This window comes from Ptychodera flava, chromosome 9 (assembly GCF_041260155.1).
Source record: "Ptychodera flava strain L36383 chromosome 9, AS_Pfla_20210202, whole genome shotgun sequence".
In the NCBI taxonomy this organism is placed as follows: Eukaryota; Metazoa; Hemichordata; class Enteropneusta; family Ptychoderidae; genus Ptychodera; species Ptychodera flava.
Window position 1 is genome coordinate 23,619,949 of NC_091936.1, and position 26,875 is coordinate 23,646,823.

The 26,875-nt window shown below is 37.2% G+C and overlaps 2 protein-coding genes across 2 annotated transcripts; one reads left to right on the forward strand and one right to left on the reverse strand.

The window, feature by feature from the left end:
• Positions 1-2,130: 2,130 nt before the first annotated feature.
• LOC139140416 (E3 ubiquitin-protein ligase rfwd3.L-like) lies at positions 2,131-16,774 on the reverse strand. The gene is made up of 13 exons (XM_070709641.1): positions 16,654-16,774; positions 12,055-12,702; positions 11,276-11,422; positions 9,573-9,658; positions 9,030-9,314; positions 8,489-8,573; positions 7,537-7,638; positions 6,675-6,835; positions 5,999-6,202; positions 5,530-5,624; positions 5,030-5,121; positions 4,078-4,263; positions 2,131-3,042 (listed from the first exon to the last, which is right to left on the reverse strand). The coding sequence occupies exons 2-13, from the start codon at positions 12,661-12,663 to the stop codon at positions 2,893-2,895; spliced, it is 2,202 nt and encodes a 733-aa protein (XP_070565742.1). The 5' UTR covers positions 12,664-12,702; positions 16,654-16,774; the 3' UTR covers positions 2,131-2,892.
• A 129-nt stretch (positions 16,775-16,903) lies between these two features.
• On the forward strand, positions 16,904-26,875 carry LOC139140417 (protein YIPF3-like). The gene is made up of 11 exons (XM_070709642.1): positions 16,904-17,041; positions 18,539-18,700; positions 19,257-19,363; positions 19,578-19,623; positions 20,424-20,516; positions 20,967-21,098; positions 21,518-21,640; positions 21,945-22,068; positions 23,819-23,992; positions 24,359-24,535; positions 25,986-26,875. Exons 1-11 carry the CDS (start codon positions 17,000-17,002, stop codon positions 25,994-25,996), a joined length of 1,191 nt encoding a protein of 396 aa, XP_070565743.1. The 5' UTR covers positions 16,904-16,999; the 3' UTR covers positions 25,997-26,875.

Here is a 26,875-nt window from a genome sequence, read left to right on the forward strand (position 1 = left end):
CGATAAAATCGATAATATCGTCTAAAATCTAAGTTAGAGTCTAATATTAGAAGCAGATGGGTGGACAATTCTAAAAACGCTGTTTTATCGGATAATGTCGATAATATTATCCCTATTAGATCACTTTGGTCTCATGTTCCTGGAACTCTCTAACTTGGACATTTTAGACGATATTATCCAATAATAAAGAAAAAGCATATGTCGCGCCTTCATGTTAGAATGAGTAACTATCAGATTCCATCCAGAAATGAATTTTCTAGAATTGATTGTTTGCATGAAGATTATAGCATGAGAGTAAACACTGCAACACTTGAAACCATGCAATGGTTCTACTCCAGAATAAAAAGACACAATGTACACCCAAACGATCATGTGATGGCGGTACAAACCAACCCATGTATACAAGCATTTGGAAATACACCTTTGAATATGCATGTTTTGTGCATGTGGGTTGGTTTGTACCTTGGTCCATTCGAATTCCGGTTTTAACCTATTGCTGCAGACACTGTTTGGATTAAACGTGTAAACATGCTGGTAGTATGTTACCTGTTCCATGCATTACCAAAGCCCATCTCTGTAGCACAATCACTACAAGATGACAGGAATTTCCAGCATGTACCCTTTACACATTATCTTTTGAAAATTTCATAATTGTTTCAAAGTCAGTGATATTACTGCTCTGAAGCTTAAAATATGTAGGAAAAGTCAAGAAAACGTACCCTGAACTGACAAAATTGATGAACAAAATTGTAATGCAATGTGCATTGATGTGGTAACAGCTGCTTTTATGAAAGGATACCTCTACTGGATGCTGGAGCAAGATGTAAAAATAATTGAGTGTTGAATTTGAGATTCCATAAAATAGTATACGAAAAACCAAGCATAGCTGGCAGATTTTTCCCGTCTGATGAAATATTGTAGTGAAAGGTTCATCACTGTGCAATTATACAAATGTATTCCACACTTTTAATCTTTTCTGACAGTTCCAACCAGCGGTCTTACCTCCTGAGATAATTCCTACACAACTAGTAACTGACATTGTGACGTCTTTGTCATTGTCATAGACCTGACAAAATCTTCAAGCACCGTTTCTCAAGACTTCATTGAGGGGCTTGCTTTAAACACAAGAAAATTTGCAGTATCACTTTGCCAACTCTCCAGAATATCTGGAGGAATTCCCATGAAAATTTTAATCCAGAAACTAAGAATTCTTACCCAATAGAGTTTGATGATGATTTTGGATTTTTATTTATCACATTCCTGTTGCTTGCCTTGTACTTCAATAGTCTGGATTTCCTTGGACGTTCCCACAGCCTGAAACACTCCAAAACCATATTCACAAGCTTGGAAGCAGTCACACAATAGTCAATTATTGGTAAACAAGTGAATTGAGAGTTTGTAATGCTGCTTAAATTTTTTTAAAAAGCATCTTTCAAGTATCAATAGCCCAATTTTTATCCTGGTTGACTTGGATCTATATTAAAGATCTGCCCTGTCACAAAACACATGTACATCAGATGAGTTTTGGGCAACATGCAGTCTCAGAAGCTGGCAGCTTATTTGTTGGCTGAATATAATTGTCATTATTGAATCATTTCCAAACAGCCAATCAGCTATACAGTAGCCTTAGTTTCAAACTCCCTAAGTTGCTGTAAATAATTAAAATCTACCAATCGGATATAACCTTTCAAGCCCCTGCACATCAACAGGAATCTCTCAGGCAAGTGAAATCTACATACTGACCAATCTTGATCCAACATCAAAATCTGGGACTTACAATATCATTTTCCAATTTCTGAGAAACCTCACTAATTAGTAAATCATATCACTCCATTCATCAGCATAAAGAATCTTGGGGATTACCAGGGGGTATATGGGCAAATGTACACATGAAATTCTCGGTTTCTTCTAAAAACTCGGCATATAACATTTGTTCAATTTCTCCCAAGAGAAAAGGTATAGCATGTTTATTCCTCGTAATATTGTGTTTGCATGATGGGTACTTCAAGACCAACATGGCAGGATATGTTAATTCTTTGCAAAGTTGCTGGCGTTGAAAGCTTGCCAGTAGATTGATTGCTTTATACTTAAGAAGTAAAATTTGTAAAAAAATGACAATGTACATGGGGTACACAAATATTTCTCTTTCTTTATTATTATCTTTGTAAAAAAGTTCATCTACCATAGTAATCATTTGAAATGAAAGTGGAAAGCACAAACGTAAATGCAGTATTAATTATAGGACAAACGTTTCCCTTGAAATCTACCCAACAAATGAAATAAGCATTATGCAGCACCATGAAAAAATGATGTTCTTTGTTTAAATTGTATACCAGCGCTAACGTGTTCAAATGATGAAATATAGGTGAGAGGATCACACAATACGGCAAAAATCACATGGCACATTCTGTACGCTTTATGGCAATGAATATAACAACGTATTTACACCAAATCATGCGTTTGATAATCTTGGTTGCTAAGACATAACAGAAAATATTACATCACCATGAAATGAACTGCTATGTACAATAACATCACAATTCTTCCCATTTCAGATCAATATTTTTTTACTGATCTGCAAGCATTTCTGATATTTCTTATTTCAGCAATACCGATAGTTATTTTAGTACTTTGGACATGCTGTCCATTTGAAATACATCATGAAGTTTATACCTAATCCATTGATTGCATCTTGTCATTCAGGATGGGGAGTCAATATCCCATATTTGAGAGATGCCAGTGTGATATGATTACAGTGCCACATTTGATGGATACTGAAGCTATGAGTATTGATCTCCTTCATGGTGAGTTCATGTGACACTCATCAGTAAAGTTCCTGCCCATACTGTTACCCTGTCAGCGAAACTCAAATACAGTCAATTGGCAGATTGTTCATGACCATCTGTGGACTTTGACAATTTTTTCTGTCATTATTGCCAGCATGTGTTGGTTATTCAGCCTGAATGGGCACACATCCAGCACAGGTCCATTGGCCATAAGTTTCTGTTGTAAAGAGCCAGTACTGCCGTCCCACACATGGGCCTAAAAATATGAAAAAGAATATGAAAAAAAATATGAAAAGAAAGAAATGTCCAAAGAACATGAGTACAACAAACAGTTCCAGAGGGTGCCTCCAGTGGTCCTCTGGAACTAACTATAAAACAGAAGAGCAAATCAAATTCATTTTCTCTTCTCTTGTCAATTCAGTGAGTTATTTTCAAGGTAGCTACATACCTTTAGACACTTTCAGATTTTTATTTTTTTCTAAATTGAACACGTCCCAAACCCCAATAAAGTATACATTTTCTGAAAGCCTGATATAGAGCTATCCGACCAAGCACAGTACACGGTCATTATTTGCATAAGAGTCATGTGACAAGCGATTTGCAGAACCTTCCAAAAACCGGTTTTTTCCCGCCTTATGCGAACACGCTGCAAGATTTCCGGTTGGAATTTCTTCATTGACAAGCCTTGACAATATCCTTCAAAACCGTGTCTGGGATTTTCTTTATATGCTTTGTTTTTTTTTAATGCGCTCTTAAGGTGTTAGATGAAGGTGCTTTTCAAGGAATTTTAATTATCACGCCATATAATTTGAATGGAGCCTCCGGAAAAAATCGCAGACACGGTTTTGAAGGATATTGTCAAGGCTTGTCAATGAAGAAATTCCAACCGGAAATCTTGCAGCGTGTTCGCATAAGGCGGGAAAAACCGGTTTTCGCAAGGTTCAGCAAATCGCTTGTCACGTGACTCTTATGCAAATAATGACCGTATACTGTGTGCTTGGTCGGATAGCTCTATATCAGGATTTCAGAAAATGTATACTTTATGGGGTTTGGGACGTGTTCAATTGAGAAAAAAAAAAAAATCTGAAAGTGTCTAAAAGGTATGTAGCTACCTTAAGTCAGTAATCTGAGGTACTGACAGTGAAGGTAGACTTACCATTAAAATGTATTGATGAATATGCTTCTGGCTCTCTCACTTTAGTACATCGCCATTATTTGCAAAGGGCTGGATGGATCTGTCCGGGAAATGGCAGTGAAAAAGTTCAAGACAATAAAAGCCCTGTTAACTTACCGATAAGCTAGATTCATCTCCAGCACAGGCCAGTACTTTATTACAATCAGCAGGATTTTGGAACAGCCTTGATCTGGTGAGGAGTTTCATACTGGAACCACCATAGAATGTCTGTACAGCATTACATGTACAGGTCAAGCTGTTGCTATCGCCGACATCAAGTTGTACATTTTGTAACTCACACATCTGATAATGCAAACAAATTATAATAAATATGTTTCATTAGGTCACTGGTTTTTGAGCTGCGACACATAAGATCTACTTTATACTAGGTTTGTTTCTGTTGCCAAGATGAAATCCTTCCTTTCTATAAATGCAATGGTGGAAATGAAAGCTGTGAAAAATGATGGTAAAACAACGCTATTCGAGTAAAACAATGTTATTCAAGGGAATATGATTGTAAGCCCCAAGGCAACGTATATTTGGGATTCCAAGGGTGTGTAATAATGGCATAAAAGGCCACTGATGGACCACAGTGACTTTATCATATTAACCTTTTTCTGTGAGATGAACAAACCTTGTTTCACTGTTTAACTGGTGCTGTGGGTGTGAGAACAACACACACCATTGACATGAGTGAATGAGACAAATCCTCGCATGCTTTGTAAGTGATAATGTGACTATCCGACTATTTTGAACTAATCAAGTAACACGCAAAACATTCCTGTTTCACAGGCAGCATCTTTTGACAAACCCATACGAACCTTAATGTTCATCAATGCGGCCCCTACCTTCTTTAAGATTTCTGAATTCTTTGAATCAATTTAGGAATACCATTCTACATCAAATGTCAAATTCTTTTGAGTCCAATAGAGTGCTTTCAAGTCAGAGGAGCTTTCAAATTATTCAAGAAGGCACAGTGATGTCTGTATGCATTACCGTGCACAACAGCATGCATCTAGTATGAAAGATGTGCCTTTCTTTTCATTATTGTTGAGTTTGATTTACTCACCACATGTCTTGCTGTGTTATGTTGTCTACCTGGTCTGAACGAGGCCAGACAATGCCTTGTCTTTGATTCAAATGATAAATTTGTACAGCTGCCTGCAAAACAGAATGTCGAAGAAACAGACTTGTGAGGAAGTTGTGTTCAAGGTAACAATCCTGGTGTATTGTATCAGAAACAGCAAAGAAGTGCCAAAGTCAGTCTGTATCTGTCAAAGGGTGTGAATTGGCATAGTCTGTTTTCAGAGATGAGGTTAGGCCATACACAGCAAAAAGGGGGGGACAGCATTTGAATTTTTCAACACAAGCTTTCAAATTTGTGTTGCAATGTGTTTACCATGCATGTGGATATCTTAAATTTGAGGGCAGTCAGATGATCGTTGAATTATCAAAACCCACATTCCCCCCGTCATTAGATATGAACAGGAGACAGGGACATGGAGGCTGGGAACTACAATCTTAGTTATAAAGACAGAAGGCAAAATACATTTAACACAGTAACTGTACCTTCTAAAGGCAGTATGTGAGGTTTGTATTCAGCTGCAGTCTTCTTCTCCCAGAACTGAGCACCTTCCAAGGTTCCTGACAGCAGACCACTGCATCTGAAGGTATCAAGAAATTTGAAAATATAGTTAATGAATTCAATGAACCATATAGGAGAAATACTGAACAAGACTGGAGCATGAACATAGGAAAGGCAGACTATGTATTTAAATTGACGCAATGAATAAATTAACTGAATGTAGTCAGTCTATAATCATGGATTACCTAGCAATTGCTAAACATGACTCCCTGTGATGTGGAATGTAAGATTGAGGGTTCTTATGATTGTACTTATGACACAGATAGGACCCCTCTATGTAACAATGTGTCCTTCTCAAACATAAAGAGTCTGCGAAGTGAAACATAAAGTTTAAATTATGCAAACGGTGTGAGATACAAAATGAAATCATGAAAATATCACAAAACAGCTTACCTGAAAGACGAATCAACATTACTTTGAACGTAATGAAGAGACACAATGGGACACCTTGAGCCTTCTCTGTTGAACTGGGTAACTTCAGTGTTGGTGTTACGAGTGTCATACATGACAATGCTACCGTTCATCAAACCAGCGTAAATGTAATTGGTGTCGTCCAGATTCCACGCACAGCTCCAAACCGGTACATTACATGAGTAACTGTGTGAACAAACAAATGTACACCAACCAGGATTAGTAATTATTGCTGCATATGACATATTCAAATATCTCTACTAAAAGAAGAGACAGGAAGGAAAGATTTGTTTGAGATTTTTTGAAATGCAGTTGAGTTCACAAAAAGTTAATGTGAATAAGCAATTCAAAGTTGAGTTGGTGATAGATGTCACTGTGTACTGTCATCCTAAAGTATTTTTTAACATGAATATTCATTTGTGACCAGTACAAGTATAAAAATCTGATTTGCATGAAAAATTTGATAAGAAACAAAAAATCTAGCACAAAGTTACTGTTATTTTCATTATTATACCAAATAGGTAGGTAGGGATAGTGGTCCCCTGCGTGCATTCATAATATATGAATATTAGGCAATGGAATGAGAAATTAATTTTGTTGATATAATAGTGCTGAGGTATTCTTGTTAAGAGAAATATAAAATATACAGATGACTTACGTTTGTACCACTGTGTTGCTAAGGAGACTGGTGATTTTCACGGTTTTGTCTATGGAAGTGCTAAGTAGAAGGCCGTCTTGTCGATTGTTGAAACAACAATCTCTCAACATCTTGGTATGAATGGTAACGTACTGACTGCTCTTCATGTCTAACATGCTAATCTGGAAATGAGCAATGAGTGACATTGCGAAATGAGATATTACTATTGCAATTCAGCAGATAGATACAAAAATTGAAAGACAAGTGTATCACTGATTTGCTCAATAAATACCACGGATTTACAGTGAAATGCTAGACACTAAAAACATCTTTCATCAACACACTGTCAGAATGTAGTGGAAAGCGAACATGGTTGGTAGTTATCAGAGATTCCAAAGAAAAGATATTTGCTTGCCTCTCCCTTTGTTTCAAAATCAATTCATAAACTGAAACAACATGACACACAAATGATACAGCTTTGTGTCTACTGCTTTGATCAGTAATCATGTGCTTGTCAGATTTCATTCCAAAAACTGTGGTAGTCAATTTCTGGGTTTCATTGTACCACCAAACCAAACCAAATTAAACTATGTAAAACTTTACGTAATCTACATGTAGCTACCATTTGTTGCTTTTGTGAATGACTATGATGGCATGTATTTGGACAAAATGAATTACATGTATCTGTTCTTGATGTTTTCACCCGCACTTGTATGTCCAAATATTGCTACCAGACTTCAATATTGAAAAATACACTTCATTGGTCTTTCACAGTTCAGTTGGTGCAATTGCTCAAGTTACAATGACGCGAGCAATGATGTTGCTATTACTAAGTGTTACTCACTGATTTAGATTGTGTAGTATTGCAAAACAGACAGCCTACCTTTTTGACACCATAACCTGGGAAGAGCTGATTTGGAGAAGGCATGGATACAACAAGTACTCTATGTGATGGGTCAAATGCCATGATACGACAACCACCATTCTGTAAAATAATAAATATGGGAGTGATAAACAGAAAATAGGGTTAAGCCATCATATCAGGCAAAACTGTGCTTAATCATTACTCAAATAGAGCCTGGAACATCTACAGGTGCTGTCACGCAATCCTATGATTTTTTCAACATGTTTCTCTGTAAGGTGAGTATGCACACTGACACTTATCATTTGACAAGACTATATGAAAACCTGGATACTAGTATCACATCGGTTATTTAGTAGTTTAAAGCCCCTGTAGCTGTAACTCTTGAAATTTGTGGACCTGAAAAAGGCTTTCTATTTTCTCTGGTTTTCTTTAAATTCTACAATTTAAAGGATATAGCCTTTACTACTGAAAAATTGACAAGTAAATTAAATTTTAACTGTTATTTTGATTTCCCGCCATTTTTAAAACTGGTAATTTTACAAAGAAAACAAAGCATATAATGTCACAGTGGAATACATTCAGAATTATGCATTACATTGGACTACTCTGTTGTTTCTTTGAAGATTCCAATGCATATATGCATAACATACAGTGTTTTTGCTTTTTTGCTTTTTTTATGTTTGGGCAAAGGTTTATTATTTACCTTGCTCAAAATAACACATGCAGTCCCAGTGGACAGTTTATTATACTTATATAAACACCCCTGAATGAGTACAAATTTGTTTTAGTTTGGAAGTAAAATCACAAAAATAATGCTAAAAGATACAGCTATTGGGCCTTTAAATGTAAAAGCACAACGTTTGACCAATGAAAAAAAAGCATTGCAACACAAACTAATTTTAAATGACAAAACAACATCAGACAAAAACTGAATAACAAAATGTATAGATTCAGGTAAATGAACACTTACTGGGGAAGTTGTAATGACTCTCTCTAATTTGTACTGTCCATTGTACGTACTGGAAGACTGTTCAAGGGAACTTGAAGGCCCTGGTCTGCAAATATAAATGAATACATCTTTAACCCTTTGAGTACTGTGATTGTTCCCACCAAATTTTAGTGCAACAATTTTACCAATTTTTATGAATTTTTCTGTAATTTTTTGATAATTTTGGACCAAATGAACATCACATTTCATTGCTACAGTTTGTTATCAAAATTTTCACAAAAATCTGAAAAAATTGACTGGAGTATATTTTCTGAAGGTGACAAAAATTGACTTTAGCCCTCAAAGGATTGATACTCTTCTCGGGTCAAATGGAGATAACATCATGCCAGACCTCAACTGCCAAGGTATCTTTACCCTGACAATTTTATATTTCACTACTGTCAACCACATTAAGGGTAAATGTTCTTTTCTTTCAAACTCTAGCAAGCTGGTTATAGGATTACTTATCAATAAAGCAGTAACATTTGATGCACAATATTGTTCATTACTTTGAAAAACTTACCTATTTTGAGAAGAAATCAGCCTATCATGAGCCTTGAGCTGTGATTTCAGTTTATTGCATTCCTCTAATGCCATCTGATATTGCATTTTCAATTGAGCAGCTTCCACTTCTGCTTTGCGTCTGATTTCTTTTTCTTTTTCCAATTCTTTCAAGGCCCTGTCCCTCTCCGTGGTGTCCAGGGCCCTGACAGCCTTGGCATACAGAACCCTGATGTCTGTTTTCTTGGCTTTTGCATTGCATTGTGGGCATTTTCCGCCGTGACCTTTCAACCACTTCTCAATGCAACTATAAAATTCCACAGAAAGAAAAAAGTTTTTGTTGCAATTCATTCAGCTTCCTGTACATGAATATTAAATCTATCTGAACAGATAAATTAGTAGTTTTTTACGCATCTCTAACATCTTAAGAAGCAAATGCTTCAAACGCTTGGAGAGAAAGATGATATTATTGATATTATGAGTGTATGACTAAGTTACTGTTTCAGTATACTGATTTTATCAGCATACGGCCATATGGTAAATTTACATCTGATAACTGGCTCACCTTTGACCAAAGAGATGTCCACATTTCAGGGATGACAGTCTATGAGATCCTGAATTAGTCCAGGAATCAAAACATATTGAACAGGTCTGTGTGCAACACAGAAAAACAAAGGAAACAAAATTTCATTAGAAATTAGAGTAACATAATTCAACATTGTCAAATACTATGACTGTCAATCCTTTGTACATGAATTCCCATGATTTCCAAGGACAGCCGAACGTGATCATTTAAGGCGATACAGAAGGATTCAAGTATCTAGTCAATGGTTGCTAATGAAAATATGTCAAATCCATGAAATTAAGAGTTTTTGTGCATTTATTGACCCGAAGATGCAGAACAACGGCACCAAAATCAAGAAGATGCATGGTTCCCGGTCATGGAATGCGTGACGTCATAGATATGCAGATTATCACAGCATGTTTTTCAAAAGATTCAGTTACTCCAAATTTGCTCAAAATCCCCTGAATTTTACGTAGTGATACTTGACATACTCCTTCACAGTCCCAGGCATAGATTTGGTCAGCCGTGAAACAAACACTAAGTTTGAAATGGCAATGTAATTTTGTACAATTTTTGATCCTGTTCTTGTCATATCTAAAGCATTAGTGAGAATTTTCTAAAACGCATGCTTAGCCTTATTTATCTTGGAGGTGTCTACTATTCTGCTAAAATTCATTTCAAAAAATGGAAGTCGGCCACTTTAAAGCTTTTAAACATTTGCAAAACAGCAGAAGAAGATAGTACCTAGAACAATATGTAAACGCTAACGATTTTCGCGTGCAATAATGCGCACATTTGGACCGCTGCCAGCCTTAGCAATCTTGCGGGCGCATTGAATCCTTCGATGCTGCTTAAGTCAAGCAGAATTTGGTAACCTGTATCTCAGTTACTCCATGGTAACCATGCCTGTATGCTTTGTTCAAATGGTAGTTTTTTCAATTTTCTCTTTATTGTATCATGCAAATATATGCAAAGCTGAGGTGACTGTCAAATACCTAAAAGTTCACATCTTCAATCACATTGACAAATGGTTTATTTGCAATTAAAAACTATCTACTGTTGATTGACCAATCAGAGTGCTCAATTCAGGGTGTTTTATTTACTCGTAAAGCCTTGGTCACCGAATTCCAGAAACGAATGACAGCGCCGTAGTAAAGTACTGTCCAATCAAAAGTGAACATGTCATATTCTGTAGACATCTGGTACATTTTTTTTCCTAATATTCAAATTTGGTAATACAGTGGAAACCAGCTGCAACACAAAATCTGCAGTGGTACAAACATAAACTAATGTGCCCTAGGGCATTTATAGGATGTTCCATTACATTGGAAGGCTATTTCACAAATAAAAGTTTTAATTCATATCCTAAACATGTTACATTGACAAAGCGGATGGTTGACGTAAACACATTGAAAACAAAAATATATCAGTAAAGGGGCGATAGTTTTTAAGTCCGATAAAACCCTCGTACTCGGGCTCTTCTGGTATATAAAGTCCAACCCTACGATAAATGTCTCGGCCTGCGGCCTCGACATTTTATCGTTGGGTTGGACTTTATATACCAGAAGAGCCCTCGTACTCGGCCTTTATCCTATACGTAAATATGGCTAGCTACTATTAGTTCAACAACTTTACAGATATCATTTATTTCCTTCAGAGTTTGAGTTTGGATTCTCACGACTAATTCACAAATCAATTCTCACCTCAGCTTCATCATCCTTCTCTGGAGATTCTGGGATTGGTTTCTTTGGTGTTGTAAAGTTATTGGGAGACTGAAGTGAAGTGTTTATCAGACTGAGATTGGCTTGAATGTGCACATTTGGTAGCCTTGGCGCTTGCCTTGGCTCATCCTGAAACAAGATACAATACATGATCACTGATGATGCACATTATGGAAAAGTCTAGCCCCCAGATATTTTACTAAAGACCAACATCTTCATACCCATGTCACTGAATCCCCATATGCATATACATGTATAATCTGTGCGACAAGGTGCGATTTGGTTTTTGCAGTTTTGCCAGGTAACTGTGCTGATTTGTGGCAACAAATATCAAATGGCCAAAACATTTGAAAGACCACTCTTTTTTGGAAGGCAAAACACACTTTCTGAATGGAGCCTTACTATTTTTGCATGGTGTATATACATGGACAATGAGTGAATGGCTTTGTGTCAGACTGCAGAACTCAGATTACATACACAGCAATACATATACTGGTAAAACAGTCTTACTGCTTAGTGTTACAGCCTTTTTGACCAGATACATTATAAACTAAGTCAAATGTTCAGCATAGTCTAACAAATGGTAAGTATTATATTCTTTTGCTGCTGTGCAGGTTGTGTCAATGTTGACTCCTTACCGTATGAGTCTTCCATATCAATTTAAGATTAAGTGATTCTTTCTAACTGCTTTGATTTGTGTTCAAATTAAATTCTATGCTATTGATTCTGTTGGAGCATTGTGATCTTCAGTAATGACTAACCTGAGTTAAATCTATTTCTACTGGGTTTGCACCAACTAGATTGACAGCTGGGTTCCTCGGTTCTCTTGAACTTTGACCTGGCACATCATCAGATCTCTGAGAGTCTACCCTGACTGCTGCTTGTGCTAAGTTTGCACTGTTTGGTTCGGTTCTGACACCTGATTGGTCAAGTCGTGGCAGTGTATCAACAGGCAGTATTGATTGACTTCCTTCTTCGTCCTGGGATTGGCTGTTGCTTTGGGCAATGCTTCCTGCTTGTACAGAGACCCTTTGTATCGGCCTTTCTGATTGGTCACTGTTTCGATGAGTGCCACTGGTTGAGGCTATTGGTTGAGCCTGACCTGGTTGTTCACTTTCATCATCATCATAATCCGTATGTACCTCTGTTGCGTCACTGTCTTCATTCGCCTGCTGTAAAGTTTCATTTCTCACTTGTACAGACCTTTCTGACTGACCTCTCTGGTGTATTACTGGTCCTGGCTGGTCCTCTTCACTGTCATAATCTGTTTCTTCACCATCAATTAGTGTTTCATCACTATCATACATAGTTCCTTCATCATCTTCATCATCACCAGGGTCAACTTCCATTTGTTCTTCATTGGATGACATTGTCAGAAAGTTCTCAGTACAATCTTTCTTTACAATGATCTGAAAACAAATCAATTGTGATACATTACAATGTTAGGTTGTAAATATCTTTGACATTGTAGGTTTTTGGATGTTTGGATGTTAAGAAGGCAGCTGCTACAGTTTTTTTTTTAATTCCTGAGGCCATAAAAGAGAGAAAATCTTGTAATTTGTTTACGAAATTTTAAGTAAAGCTGGCTTCATTGTTTAAATAATGAAATTAAGGTAGAACATGCCTCGGTAGACAGATATTCGGACTCTCAAACTTTTACAATTCGTTTCTGATAAACCACTTGTGAGGGTTCATTTTAAAGCTCTTGGTATAAGAAAACTCTTCACCTCGTTAGTTTTTCGAAATTTAAAAAATTCATTTTTCTCCATAGAGTTAACACAGGGATGGCGACCATTTTGAATATTAAATATCCATAAATCTTGGGTTATTTGTTTCTCTAGTACCAATATTTGTGCAGTGACCCCCGATTTTTATTCTTGATTTTGAAAGAGAATGATGGAAAAAGTCTTTAAGGAAAGTTTGAGCAAAAGTTTAAGTCTTTCACTACCTTAAGGATTTTGTCTGTGGTGTGTATGCTTAAGCATGAAAATACAACATGTCCTTCATTTGAAATTTGTCTGACTGTCCATGATATGTGAATTGGAGATTTGGAAACAGTAATGCTATAATTCCTAAGATTTGATACAAAGTGTGGTTGGCCACTGCCACTTAGATCCTACTCATACCGCATACATGTCAAGTACTTGCAGTACACAAGTTTTAAAACAGCAATTTAAGAATGCATCACCAGATAAAAGTACCATTGATGGAGTTCTTAGTACCTCTAATTCTGTATGCATGCTCACTGATATTCCCATAAATAAACTTTGATCTATGAGACTGGAGATGCTTTGTGTGGTTCAAACTTTACTTCAACACATCCCGAGTCTCTGTAACAATGAACGTGTGCCGGTCTGTTGCTCCTGGTATTATGTTAGGGGCTAGTTGGCAACTGGGAACACATGTGCTGCTTGTGCAGACATCAATGACATTTTCTGTCTGTAAGAATTTCTGATCTTTTCGTATCTGATTGCGAATGCAAGGTCACAAGTATCATCCTCCATGAAGCCTAGCAATGCTATGGTGCATGGTACTGTACCATGGACATATCACAACACACAGGTTGGAGACATAACATGTTTTGTTGGCCAGTCACAATCAATGATGCAAATTGCAATGATTTTACATTGGATTACACCATCATCAAAAATCATAATTCTATTTCAATCCATATTGTGGTTCTCGTTGTTCAACATTACAGTATGCACATTTTGTACTGTATCTTTGATGTTTCATACTTACACCCTGCTGTTGTATCAAGTGATAATAGATAAACAAAGGGAATTTACATGCTTATTGTCTGAGAATAAGCATTACCAATGCAGGTAGTGTTCCAAATGCAAATCTTTTCACACATTACTCATGACCATGGCATAGACATAAGCCCATGCTCAGGGCATAAACCTACAGCACCCAGGCTAACACATGGCTGCCTTAAAGCCATTCCTTGGGTATAAAAGGCAGCTTAACTTCAGTGGGTTCATTGTTTTGAATGACTGACACATTGAAGCAACGCGAGCAACTGCTCCAGAAAACTGGCATAAATCTTTTCCACGCAGATAAATATAGCTCTGTGCCACCACAGTACCTTTCGTGAATACTTTGGACATAGCGTTGTGAGCGAAATACTGTCTATTTTACAGTTTCAAGTGAGTTATTGATGAAAATTTCGTTTCTGTACGCAGTCAGTGGCGTCGACAACATAGCCGTTGATCATTTCAAACTGCTGTCAATCACAAAGTGACGCGCAGGAGGTGCTAATGATCAAACATTTGCTGTGTACACTGGATCACCTACGATATACACAATGCAACAAAATCCTCAAATAAACAACATTCAATAGATACAAACCTGAAAACGGGCGAATGCATACTGCACTGCCGCGATTTAGTTACGAAATTTTTTTTCATATTTTTATGAGACTATGCTTGTGACAATTCGCATGAGGTAGAAGGTAGGTATGTGTGTGTACTCGCCTCCATGCCTACACTATGTCATAAGCTCGCTTCAACCCGGTAGTGTGCGATCACTGGAACTCAACAATATCGCCCATTACATCAGTGAAATGCCGACGTCCGAAAGAAGCAGAACCCTAACTTCGTCGGTATACTAATTCTTTTTGACCCCAAAAATGTGCTTTTTATGGTTAATGTTATGATGGCTCATCCAAGGCCCGCTGAACGATTCCCACCTGTGATCGCCATCAATATAATATACACGAACCACGGCATGATCATGATCGATCGTGACCGGCGGAACGAAACTGACCGCACTGTTCATCTCATCCATAGTACAGTCGTGACTGTGATCCACAGGCTCTCCGAACGTTTCAAGGCAACAGTCTCAAACAGCAGTGTCTTACAACATTACATTCGAGTCCGTTTGCGGCTAAATTTGAAATACTGCTGGGACTGAAACCTAAACGCACTGTTGAGTTGATGTCTTCAAGAGACGCCAGCAGTGTACCCGGTTGGCCTTGGACAGCTCGGTACTGTACGATTTCTGAGTGTAACGAACATCACGGTAAAAACTACCGTATCTTTTTGTAATATCGTCTGGTTTTTTGTTACCTTATAGTATATATATATGTATTTGTATTCAAATAAAACTGTCTGGATTAGGATTTCCTGCAAAAGTGGGTTCTTATCTAAGCTGATACTGGCTGCAACACGATGTCAACATTGATTTGCATTCATTATTCATTGCCCCTCCCGGACCCTGGGATCGCGAGCGATGGGTTTAAAGGCGGAGCCTCCCTTTAAAAGGACGCCAAGGTATGGCGGCGTTCACTGTGTAAGTGGACACCAAACAGGCAACACGCGGGCACACGCTCCAGCAAATGCCACTTTTTAGTTTTTCCCGGCCGCAAAAACACAGACAGACTGCCAAGCGGTCAGCTTGAAGTTGCTGCCGATCGAACTCTGTGGTTGTATTCAAAGTTTAACGCGACTGGAAGACATTTTTTTAGGAAATTCGAGCGTTTGTGGTGGGGAATCAATGACCGTTGCCGATTTGAACCGACCGTCAATCAAAAGCTTGCATAAACTCTGTTTGCAGGATTAGCAAAAGGTGACAAAAGTTGAGATTAGTTTGTGTAATTAATGTTATAGAAATCAAACATCATACTGGCCATGTGTTTGACTGGGAGGAGAACTCCACTAATGCGAGAACCTGGGATTGAAAAGTGCGGCTTTAACCCTTTCACCACTATGGTTTTTCCCAAACCATTGCTTTCTATGGTAAAGTTGGACCTGTACACAGGAAACTGGGGGTGAAAGGGTTAAACCATGGACGTAGGAAGAGATGGTTCAGGCGTCAGATTGTCTTGCCAGGAAATTTACTTACTAGATAACAATTTCAATGGAAAACAAAAGGTTACGACACCTTCATAATCGTCTTACATACAACAACAAACTCGATCCCTGGGATCCATTCCCCTACCTTTGACATTCAACATGTTCTGCATCATTAGTGAAACCTTCATTAGAAATATTAGTCTTAACATTGGTACATTTGTTTGAAAGAGCATGGAGGTACAGAGCGTAGGAAAGCCTCCATGGCAGGACTGTTGCTCATGCTCCGGGCACTGGCAGTCTCCAGGCAATGATTTGGAGAACGGATTACGCAGACTGTAGCTCTCAGTGTGGTTGGTATTCTGCTCTACCATGGAGGTCGCACACAGACTCGATGGCACTACTAGTGCTCACCTTCGATAGTGTTCGGACGAGGAACGTACTATACAATGTTAATGACAGCGAGGGCGCGCCATATTGTCAATCTAATCCATTTTGATATCGAATAAAAAGCAAAGAAATTAAATTCTACTATTACAGTAAGAAAGTCCAGTACTGTTACCTTACCCTTATTTTGGAGAGTGTAGAGGCATTTTCCGTACACGGAAGTGAAGTGTCAGAACAGATTTGCCGCGAACTGTTCGTTCGAAAGTGCCGCCTTGTTATTAACTAGGTCGCGCAGAAGGTCACAGCGTGAATATATCCTCTGACAGAGAATTAATCTACATGATGTTTTTTATTTGTTTATCCTTGGAATTTTGGATATATATGTAAGTTTCAATACTTAATTACAAATATTTTTAATTTTTGCAAATAGCTTAAATTAATTATTCAATTATAAGAACGGTCATCTGTACTCAAAATATGAGGTTTGCCAATTAGATCTGCGAAAGAGGATAGTCGTAAACCGAAAATGGCTGCCAACGCAGGGAGTTGGTACACAGACTCGGAACAGGTAGAAATGACAGTTGTTTATTTCACTTCAGATGTTGACATTATTTATTATTGAGGAATAAGAAATTACCGTTTCGAAGAATGGCTTTTTTGTGTTTGCGTCATGTTTATGGCCATTTCCGAACGCGTTGTAACAAGTGTACTGTCGATGTTGTGACGTGGCCAGTGCATTACTTTTCACAGTAAAATAAGTTTACTATCTGACATATTATAGTATAGTTGTGGAGCTGGAGTGATTATGAGTTGCACTTTTTGTGTAGTATTTTGATTTTATTTCTATATCATACCTTTCTCGTTCTTAAGCCATAAGTTATGGTCATCAAGATTAGACCATGGATTTAAAAAAAATTACATCCATGATTAGACTGACGGAATATGACGCTGAATAAAATGCAGAAATGTCATTGAATGTAAAGAAAGGGTGCCAGTGGCATAATACTGAGGCCACTAGCTGTAACTTTTGATGGTTTTCCATTTTTTTCTGTTTTGTATGTCAACATCAAGTCCTAGCTTGTTCTACTCCCAAAAGCAAATTGAAACACCCACTATTCAACACAGCATGTAGGTGTGAAGTGCTCTGTTATGTGAATTGTAGTCTATACAGGTAGAGGCTGTGTTGACAAGTTTCAATGCTGTGTATCCCAATATTGTATGGGGAGTAGAACAAGAAATTGTAGTTGACATGTAACATGTAAAATGAAACAGAGAGAGAGAAAAAAGTCACCAAAAGTTACAGAACACTAAATCATGTGTTCACAAGTGACACAACCACTCTTTAGACAACCACTTATGTGTATTGTTTTGGATGAATCAGTCACATTAATGAAGGTAGTAACCTACGTAGTGGATCTTATCTTCGTCGCAGTTTGTGGAGGGACCGTGTCTTTGTATAACATTTTTTTTTAATGTTGGCAACACTACATAGTACATCCCTTATCAATGAGCTCTTTGCAAAGGGGCTGTTCACAATTGACGTCATTGTTCTCATTAATATGCAAAAATAAACATTTTTCCGAATTTTTAGATTATGCTTTTGAAATGCATGCAAGAATGACTAAAATACATCTTAGTAGGCGACTGCTAGAGTAACAATGAATACTAAAAGACATATTCATGACTCAAAGTACAAGCTGCATGCAACATTGATAAAGTTTGTCTTCATTTCAAACAGTGTCCAATGTTGCATGCGTGCAGATATGTTTAGTATTAAACCTGCAACCGTGAACAGCGCTATTGTATCCATGTACAATGCCTGGTTCGTCTATACCCTAAAGTGCAAACCGAAAACAGGACAAAACTTGGTAAAAACGTCTTCAGCACCGTAACTTCTGATCAGAAAGTACTATTCCTGGGTACAAAGTCAATTCAGTAATTTTCATTAATGCTTATAGCAATACTCTTTCTTTAATACCATCCTATAGTTTTAATCATTTGGTGAATTATATGAAAATATTTTGATGAAACTTTTGCAATTCTCTTCATTCTGAACCTTTTCCAGAATAACAAGGGTTCAGCCGTCATTGAACTTGGCACCCTTGATGACGATGAACCAAGCACAGGTGACACTGATGAATTCAGTCAGAGTATGAATCAAAGCCAGTACGATGAAGAGTCTGGACAGACAACAGGAGATTTCATCAGCAGCAGTGCTGCCACTTTAGTAAGTAAACTGTTGGGTTGCTATCTCCTTTTTGATTCAGATTGTACAATGTGGCCATGGCTTGACATTTCTGTCCTAGGCAAACATTTGTGATATGTGTTCGTTGCTCAACCATATCTGTCAAGATATGATATGTGTTCGTTGCTCAGAGCCATGTTACATATCATATCTTGACAGACATGAATTGCAAGGCAAGATATTATGATTCAGTTATAGTAAAATTTTTTACACTGTGGCTAAGGGGTATTGGATGTAGGGCTTTTTTCAAATCACGGTGTGAGAGTTATTTTGTAGAACTTAAACTGTGACACTGATGTGTAAAAAATGTTGCCCAGCACTCAAGTGCAAATAGATAGACAAAGGATAACATGTGTCAGTGGTTTATGTCAACTGTACTGATAACATAAAAAAGCGCCATGAAGTATTTCATTCTTAGACAGAATATCTTTGTCATCTCTTTGGATTATTACAGACACATAACTGATATCAAAGATGTGACAATGTTTTAGTTTTAGTTAAGAACCATGAATTACTAAGAGCTGTCATATTCTGATAGGTATGGCAAGCAGGAAAGCAGCAAGCACAGAAAGCCTTCAACATATATGGAAATATAGATATACTCAGACCTTACTTTGATGTTGAGCCAAAAGAAGTTGTACACAGGTAAATCCAGCCACTGATGGTTTTGTTGTACACATGTGACAAAGTCTCCCAGTCTCATTCATACAGTCCTTCCTGGACACTCTATCATCCGAATCATACTAGATTAAAAAAAAGAAATGGTTGCGTCACATACACAATGCTTCTAGGTCTACTGTTTTCATGTCTGTTTTGAAGTGACACAAGATGATTTCTATTTCCTTTGACGTGGTTTCAGATTAATTCATTCCTTTGTACCACAGAAAGTGACGGGAAATCCACAGGTATGTGAAATTTACAGACATAATCCTCTTTGTTATGTTACAATATATTGCAGTTGTGTTTTCTGTAGATATAAATCTAGATTTCACCCCAATAGTAAAGTTTATTTGTTAGATCATCTAGCCGCCATGAACATATATTATGGCACATGTTGAAGATCTCTTGGGAACATAAAAATTATCAAGAGAAACTAGTGCAGCTGTTCAAATACGAGCAAACTAATGCTTATTTTTCACTCATACTTGCATATTGATATTTTTAATCTATTTGAGATAATTTTAGCCTCTATTGATTAATCCACTAAGCTCAGAGTCTGTGCCTGATCTCCAAATGCCCTTCATATCATAACTATGATGGTCATTGTCTGTTCGTACCAGGTAGTTAGCTGACAAGACTCTGGCATGATGAAATATGCAAACACAACAGCTACAGGGGTACAATCATTAGGTCATGAATTGAAACATTCAGAGAGAACTGCTATATGCAAGTGTGTTGGAAGACATGCTAGACAGCCAGATATTGTAATCACAGAACGATAACAAACTGTAGAGGGCGCTAAGTAGGCAACTGGCAACTGTACTTTTAGACTGAAAGATCCGTTGCTCGAGGGCGCTCTCTAAGCTCCCTGTAGAGAGCGCCCTCGAGCGACAGATCTTTCAGTCTATGGTACTCTCATCTCAACCAAATTTTTACACCGTAAATGTCAGATTTTACATGATATCTTATGAACAACAGACAGGCTTTTATTGACAAAGTACACTGGTTGTCTGACGGCAATGAATTGCTGATTGTATCCTGACAGAAAGTTGCCAGTGAGCTGTATGGACCACTGATGGTTGTATTTACACTAGTTGCTGTCATATTGATGGGAATGAAGTCATCAGGGCATGTTGTGGTAAGTTTGCTCAAATGTCAGGTGCAAGGAAATAAATATGGCAGTGTATAATAGAAATTATATTACATTGCAGTAAAACAGATCCTATCTATGATGGAAAAAGGCATCTCCATGAATAAGTTTCATCATGTTCCATTTCTGAGACCATAATTTACACTTCTCTGAAGGTGACTCTATAAAGGAAAGCTCTGATTTTGAAGGAAAGTGTATGTGCAACTGAAGTTTACAAATATCTGGCAAAGAAAATATCACATCAAGAAGTCCTGTACTTGCACCATATTTGGTTATCAGCTTACAGTGCTCTTTCTTCTGCACATTGTGAGCCAAGAGTTCAGCAGTATTTTAATTTTACTTTGTGTCTCAGTATTTATCTATACTTGACCATACCTGATTTCATCCTTAATATGGCATCACATTGATATTTTGTCTATTTTGTTTTAATCACCACAGAGGGAAGGTACGTTGATGGGAACTGCATTTGGAGTATGTTTTGGGTATTGGATCGTCGCATCAGGACTGATATTCATGCTGGCATACGTCTGTAACACCCACATCACCATGCTCCAAGTCTTGTCTCTAACAGTAAGTTGAGGGCATTTTATGGAAAGTTTACAACTGGTGCTTGGCAGTCTGAATAGATAGTATGATTTTAATCACATGGTTGAGCGGGGGAAGATGACTACAGCAATCACAGGTGTACAGATGGCTTTAGCATCTATCAAGGGAGCTTTAAATTTGACCATGTTCATTTTGCCACCATTCAAATTTAACTATTAAACAACTTCACTTTTTTGTGTTTGAACAATGCGAAGTTTTAAAAACTAGAGTTTGATTAGACCACATATCTCAGTAGAGAGACATCAGTTCAGGGCTCATTTGCTCCTGGAAATTCCTGGAATTTCAGACCATCCTTTCAAAGGTCCAAAAAATTTTCAGTGAGTTTAGTGTGAAAACCCTGCTATTTCCTCATCTTTGATGAATTCTATCTCCATTTACTGTAGGGTTACAGTTTAACAAGCCATTGTATAGTGCTACTTATCACCACTGTACTGCACACTGTGGAATCACATCTACTGTTCTACACACTGTGTCTTGGAGTATCAGGCATGGCAGCTCTTAAAATGGTAAGAGACTATTCGCTGTTTGTTTCTGTTTTACTACTTTCTCATATAGTACAACAAATTTTTTTCTGCTTTGATTCGAAGTAACTGTTGTAAACAACCAGCTGTTATTTGATTTATACAATAGATTGTTTTCATGTACTTGGGTTGTTTTTAAGAGGTCACTTTGAAAATGTAAAATGTCAATGATATGGTATGTTATTGTCTGACTGTCAGTTGCTCAGATCAGTGTCATCAAGCTGTCTCTAGTTCAATGCTGTTCATTTCAGTTTCTAAATATCAAAATTTGGTATTTCGAATTTTTCAGATTACTGTTTATGTTTCAAGAACTCACGGCAAAAGTCAAAAGTTGATAATAGCAGGAGTTGTGGTTTCTCTGCATCTCTTGTTCCTTCTTTATCTACATTTTTCATATCATCAAATTGCAGAAGGTAAGTTATATGCAGTTATTCTTTATGTTATTGTCAGTGAGATAAGTCGTTAATGAACTGTACTTAGATACTGTATACTGTCTCAGATCTCTCTGATATGAATGTTGAGATTCATTCTCTAACCAGTTCACCTGCAGATTTTGGTTCAGTCCTATTATCTCCATTAGGGTGGATGGATCTATATACAGGGAGATAGGGGTGGAAGGGTAGGATATACGGATGGACATGGGTAGATTGTTAGGGTTAATCTTGTTAAAAGTCTAGAAGAGAACTTTCATCGATTCACCAGTAATCTAGGAAGCAATTATTCCATAGTTTGTTCAGAAGACAGTGTTCTGTGTACTCGGTATGACTGGATTAAGAATAGAAAGGCAAAAAGTGATTTATGCTGAGACTATGCTTCTGTACTTGCTGCAAGCTGACTTCCTTGCCAGTTTAGCTTGATTGTATGCAGTGCTTGATAGTGTTCTGTCAGTGATGTGTCCTCCCTAGTCAACAATGGTGTAGTCATACTTACTGTTATGCTCTAAAAAATAAACAACAGCATTATGACACCGCCAAAGTTTAAGTGACCGTATTTTGCAAAAGGTGAGAGTGTCTCAAGTCAGAGGGATAGATGTGGATCAGAAGCAAGGGTCTGCGTGTTCAAGTTTATGAGTTTTCAACCAAAACATTTTCATCTCGATTGTACATAAATTATGTACAAAATTGACACATTTGATGTTACAATGCTGTTACATTGTATAAACGGGCAGATCTGTCTTAATGTTTACATGTTTGATTTGTGTTTTGTCTGCACTGCTGTATGTTATACATACCAAGTCGTATATCTTCTGGGTGTGACTGTGCTGTGGAAATATCTGTACATGTGTATCTCCTGATATGTATACTGTACATCATATGTACATATGTTGTGTAACGTTGTGTAGTTGTGTGTGCATGTGTTTGTGTCTGTTGTTGCCAGTTTTGTTCCAGCACCTTTGTTTAGCTTGCATTGCTACACATGTTATGCATTGTTTCGATCTCTATCAACTTCCTCAATAAATGATAGCTTTTATGTATTTTACTTTTCTAATTCTAGAGACTTGCCCTAGAAATGTTTTGTTTTCAGTTGCAGTCACTGAGACTCTGCTTTCTGTATTTAAGTTATTCCTCCCTATTTTCTATGTTTTCTTGTTGAAGCACCTTCCTGCATTTACTAATACCTACGGTGGTAGTGGTTGGGTTAACAAATAGAGAATATTAGTGTAGTGAATAGGTGTATATTTTATAGAATTTGCTTTAGTTAGGTACAGTTCACAGAGCAATATTTTTTGCCCAGAGGTATGTAGTAATGGTAACATCATTGTGGTATAGAGCATGTATCACTGTTATTATTAATCAGCACATTTTGGTCATAGGAAAGGGACTTAGTTGTATAAGTTGTAGCTTCTATCTTTTTCCCCAAAACAAAACCCGAGCTTAGGCAGGGTATTTTTCAGAATGCAGCTTTCTCCTGTATTTTGTCAGTTTTCCGTTTGTCTACACAGTTTTACAGAAAGTGTACTTTCAATTGTCAGTTGCTTTTGTAGTCGGCGTTATTTCAAGAAGTTTGTCATACCATTTTGTTTCAAAAACAATCATCAGCCTTGTTTTTGGATCGTAAGTCAAGTTAAAACTTGGCTATTCTTTGCAGGCTTTTTTAAAAATTATGATCATTCTTTCAAAGCTTTTGAATTACATGCTGAAATAAATAAATAATTTATTATAGAGGTGATGGCACCCAGAGATCGCCACTTGATAATTGATCCACCTCATATCCCTGATAGAGCGGAACGCAACGCACCCAATGTGAAAAAACTTCACATTCCTGCTCCTGACGAGGTAAAACTTCATGTGCCCGCCAAAGAAGTGGTGCAGAAAAAAGCAATAGAGGCAGCTCCAAGTATGTCACACATCATTCATATCTCATTCTGAAGTCTATTTGAAAATATTACAAAATATATACAAAATACATCAATAAACCATTCCATTCAAAATCAACTCAAATTATTAAGTTCATAGATCAAAACTTATCATCATAAAATTTTATGCTACGAGTATTTACATATACTGTGAAACTTATCGTATTATAAATATTAGATTCTGTATGTTTGTAATATTCACATTTAGATGTGATCAGTTATAGAAAATACCACAGATATGAAGCAAAACTAAAAATTTTAAAACCAAAGTTTGAATACTCAATGAATGAAACTACACATCGAGTTGACAATGGCCTGACTTGAGGTTCATCAAATCACCTTCCCAGATGTGGTGGAGGCTGTCCAGGATAAACCCAAAGAACTGGCAGATAATTACATGGATGATGCCGGACAAATAGAGAAGGCTGAGGAAAATAATCCGGATGTTGGCAAAGATGTGGTAGACAGGGAATATGAGCAACTTAATCCCCCTGATGAAAATGTAGAACACCAAAATGAAAATGGTAAAACAAATTAGCTACTACTGGCTTCACAGCTATCAGTTTTAATGTTTCTTTTTCTCAGTTTCCATAGATTTTAAGTAAAAGCTCCGTAAGATACTAATGTGTGTGAAATTTTGCCTGCATTTTATTTTCACAATCTGTTGAAATCTTGCGATGTATGTGCAGATGGCGTCATTTGCATGAAAGCAATGTGCTCAGTGGCTGATATGAATCGTTGCGTCAACCTGATGTTCATGGTTTGTACATGCAGGCTCTGATGTGTGCTTAGCAATGCATCTAGCAATGCTTGTACTGATTGGTGCTTATGGTGTACGTGAAAGTATAGCAACATCTGCAGCTGCTTTGCTAAATATGTTGGAGCTTGACTGTACAAATCGGTGTGGTGGCCACTATACTGTTAGTAAGGCTCATCAACTCAATGAAGTCGCGTATTTCAAGGTTCAAATTCTGTATTTGGGAACGTGATGTGTAAATGACGCAAACATCTGTGCCTTCTCAAGGGATTTCTGCGTGGAGAGTTGTCTGAATTTCAGAAACTCTTTGATGAGTGCATGTCAGCATGTGTAATGGATGGCAGGCATGATGGTTGTCATGGATATTCAGTTGGTGGTGATAAGGTGCATGTGATATGAACATCGAATAGTGACAAAATCTACATTAAAAATGCATTTGGTGTGTGGGTATACGGTGATTAACACAATGCTGTAACTTTCATGACATATTCTAGACATTGAACTACTGCTTCAGTCACATCTTGCGTTGGAGCTTGTACTGAAAGAGTACAAACATTACTTCCAGATGCCAACTTTTCGTCATCTGACAGACTCAATGACCTAATGCCACACAGACATACATGTTATTACAAACATACATCTTGTTGTGACTGTACAGAGATCTTTGTGTTTATATACAACTTTGAAGTCTACTGGAAGTTTGTTCCTTGATATCAGCCATAACAGTGGCAAGTAAAAAAAACACTATTACACAGAGTAATGCACACATTTTCATTTGTACAAACCACATGACCTAAATTTAATTTTCTACACAGGCAACATTCCATTTCTGCACTTAAATTAACATTAAAACGTAACACACAGTCTATCATAGTGGTTTGTCACCCTCACAAATTCTAGATTTTTACATGGCTAAAGAACACTGTAGGTATCTGTAAAGGGAACACATTTTTAACTTGGAGTTGCCATCCAAGCAGCAAAGATATTTTAACATTTCATATTTAATACCCCCATAGCCATGACCAATAAAAATAATCTCATACAAGTTTAGCAGTAGGCAGTGTCACTAACTTTCAAGTCATAAAATGCACATGTGCAAAATTCCAAACCCTGGCTTGCACTGATTTGCCTATTGATCAACCTTTTAGAAAGTTCCGCTTCAATTCTTCATAATTTCAGTGTGATGGAATTTTCCACTGCTATATTTTTCTTCACAGCCATTGGTTAAAGGAGAAGATGATGTAATAGCTTGTGGAAGGGTCAAGGGGGAGTTTATGCCAGCACAGAGTTTTACCATCTGGAGATTTCTACTGCAGAAAAGTCTACCAGCTGAATGATACCCATTTCATGTGGATTGGATTGAGGGCAGTTCTATACAACTTTTGAGATTTTGGAGCCAGAAATGCAATCTTGTAATCAGCCCCCCTTTTCTTAAGTGAAAGACAAAGTGAGCGGACCCCAGTGTAAAGATTACATCTGATTTAGTACGGTTGAGATCAGTATTTTAAAGTTCAACTTATTTTATTTTATTATTTAAGAAAATAAAACATTTTACCAGTCGGGGATAAGTGCATCAGTGTTGCTCAGACTTTGTTAAATGGAGGTGATCATTGCTGCATCACAGTAGTAATACCTGTTGACATTGTACAGAAATATTCCTGAAGACTCTTGTCTGTAGTTTTAGTGTTATCATATTCAACTGGTTATTAAAAGAGGGTTTCTTTTCAACATCTCCATCAAACACACGACTTTTTGTAAATTTACAGTCTTTGTCTTCAAATTATTCTTTATTGCAGAAATTCAAAATCAGTGTGGCCATTCTTACTACGTTTTGGGACAGTGATAAGTTGAAAGCTGATGTTTCCTTTTTTGCAGTACAAAATTTTTTTGTACTAAAAAATGTTTGTACATAAACCCGGGGGATATGTCATTGGGCCATAACAGAGCTCTTCAGTGAGTACAAAACATGATGTAGACTTACCTGATAACAAGCACTACATAGAAATGTCTTTCTTAGAGGATATGAAACAGAAACAAGGAAATTTATATGGAAATATGAAATGTATATAGCAAACACCACTTCAATAAAATATCCATTTTCTTGGCA

Coding starts and splice junctions, on each gene's coding strand:
- LOC139140416 (XM_070709641.1), bottom strand. CDS start 12,663: ATGTCATCCAATGAAGAACAAATGGAAGTTGACCCTGGTGATGATGAA. Junction 11,423..12,054: donor TAGAAATAGATTTAACTCAG/GTTAGTCATTAC, acceptor ATCTTGTTTCAG/GATGAGCCAAGGCAAGCGCC. Junction 3,043..4,077: donor GAGATGAATCTAGCTTATCG/GTAAGTTAACAG, acceptor TCATATTTTTAG/GCCCATGTGTGGGACGGCAG.
- LOC139140417 (XM_070709642.1), top strand. CDS start 17,000: ATGGCTGCCAACGCAGGGAGTTGGTACACAGACTCGGAACAG. Junction 20,517..20,966: donor AGTCATCAGGGCATGTTGTG/GTAAGTTTGCTC, acceptor TAATCACCACAG/AGGGAAGGTACGTTGATGGG. Junction 22,069..23,818: donor ATATCATCAAATTGCAGAAG/GTAAGTTATATG, acceptor AATTTATTATAG/AGGTGATGGCACCCAGAGAT.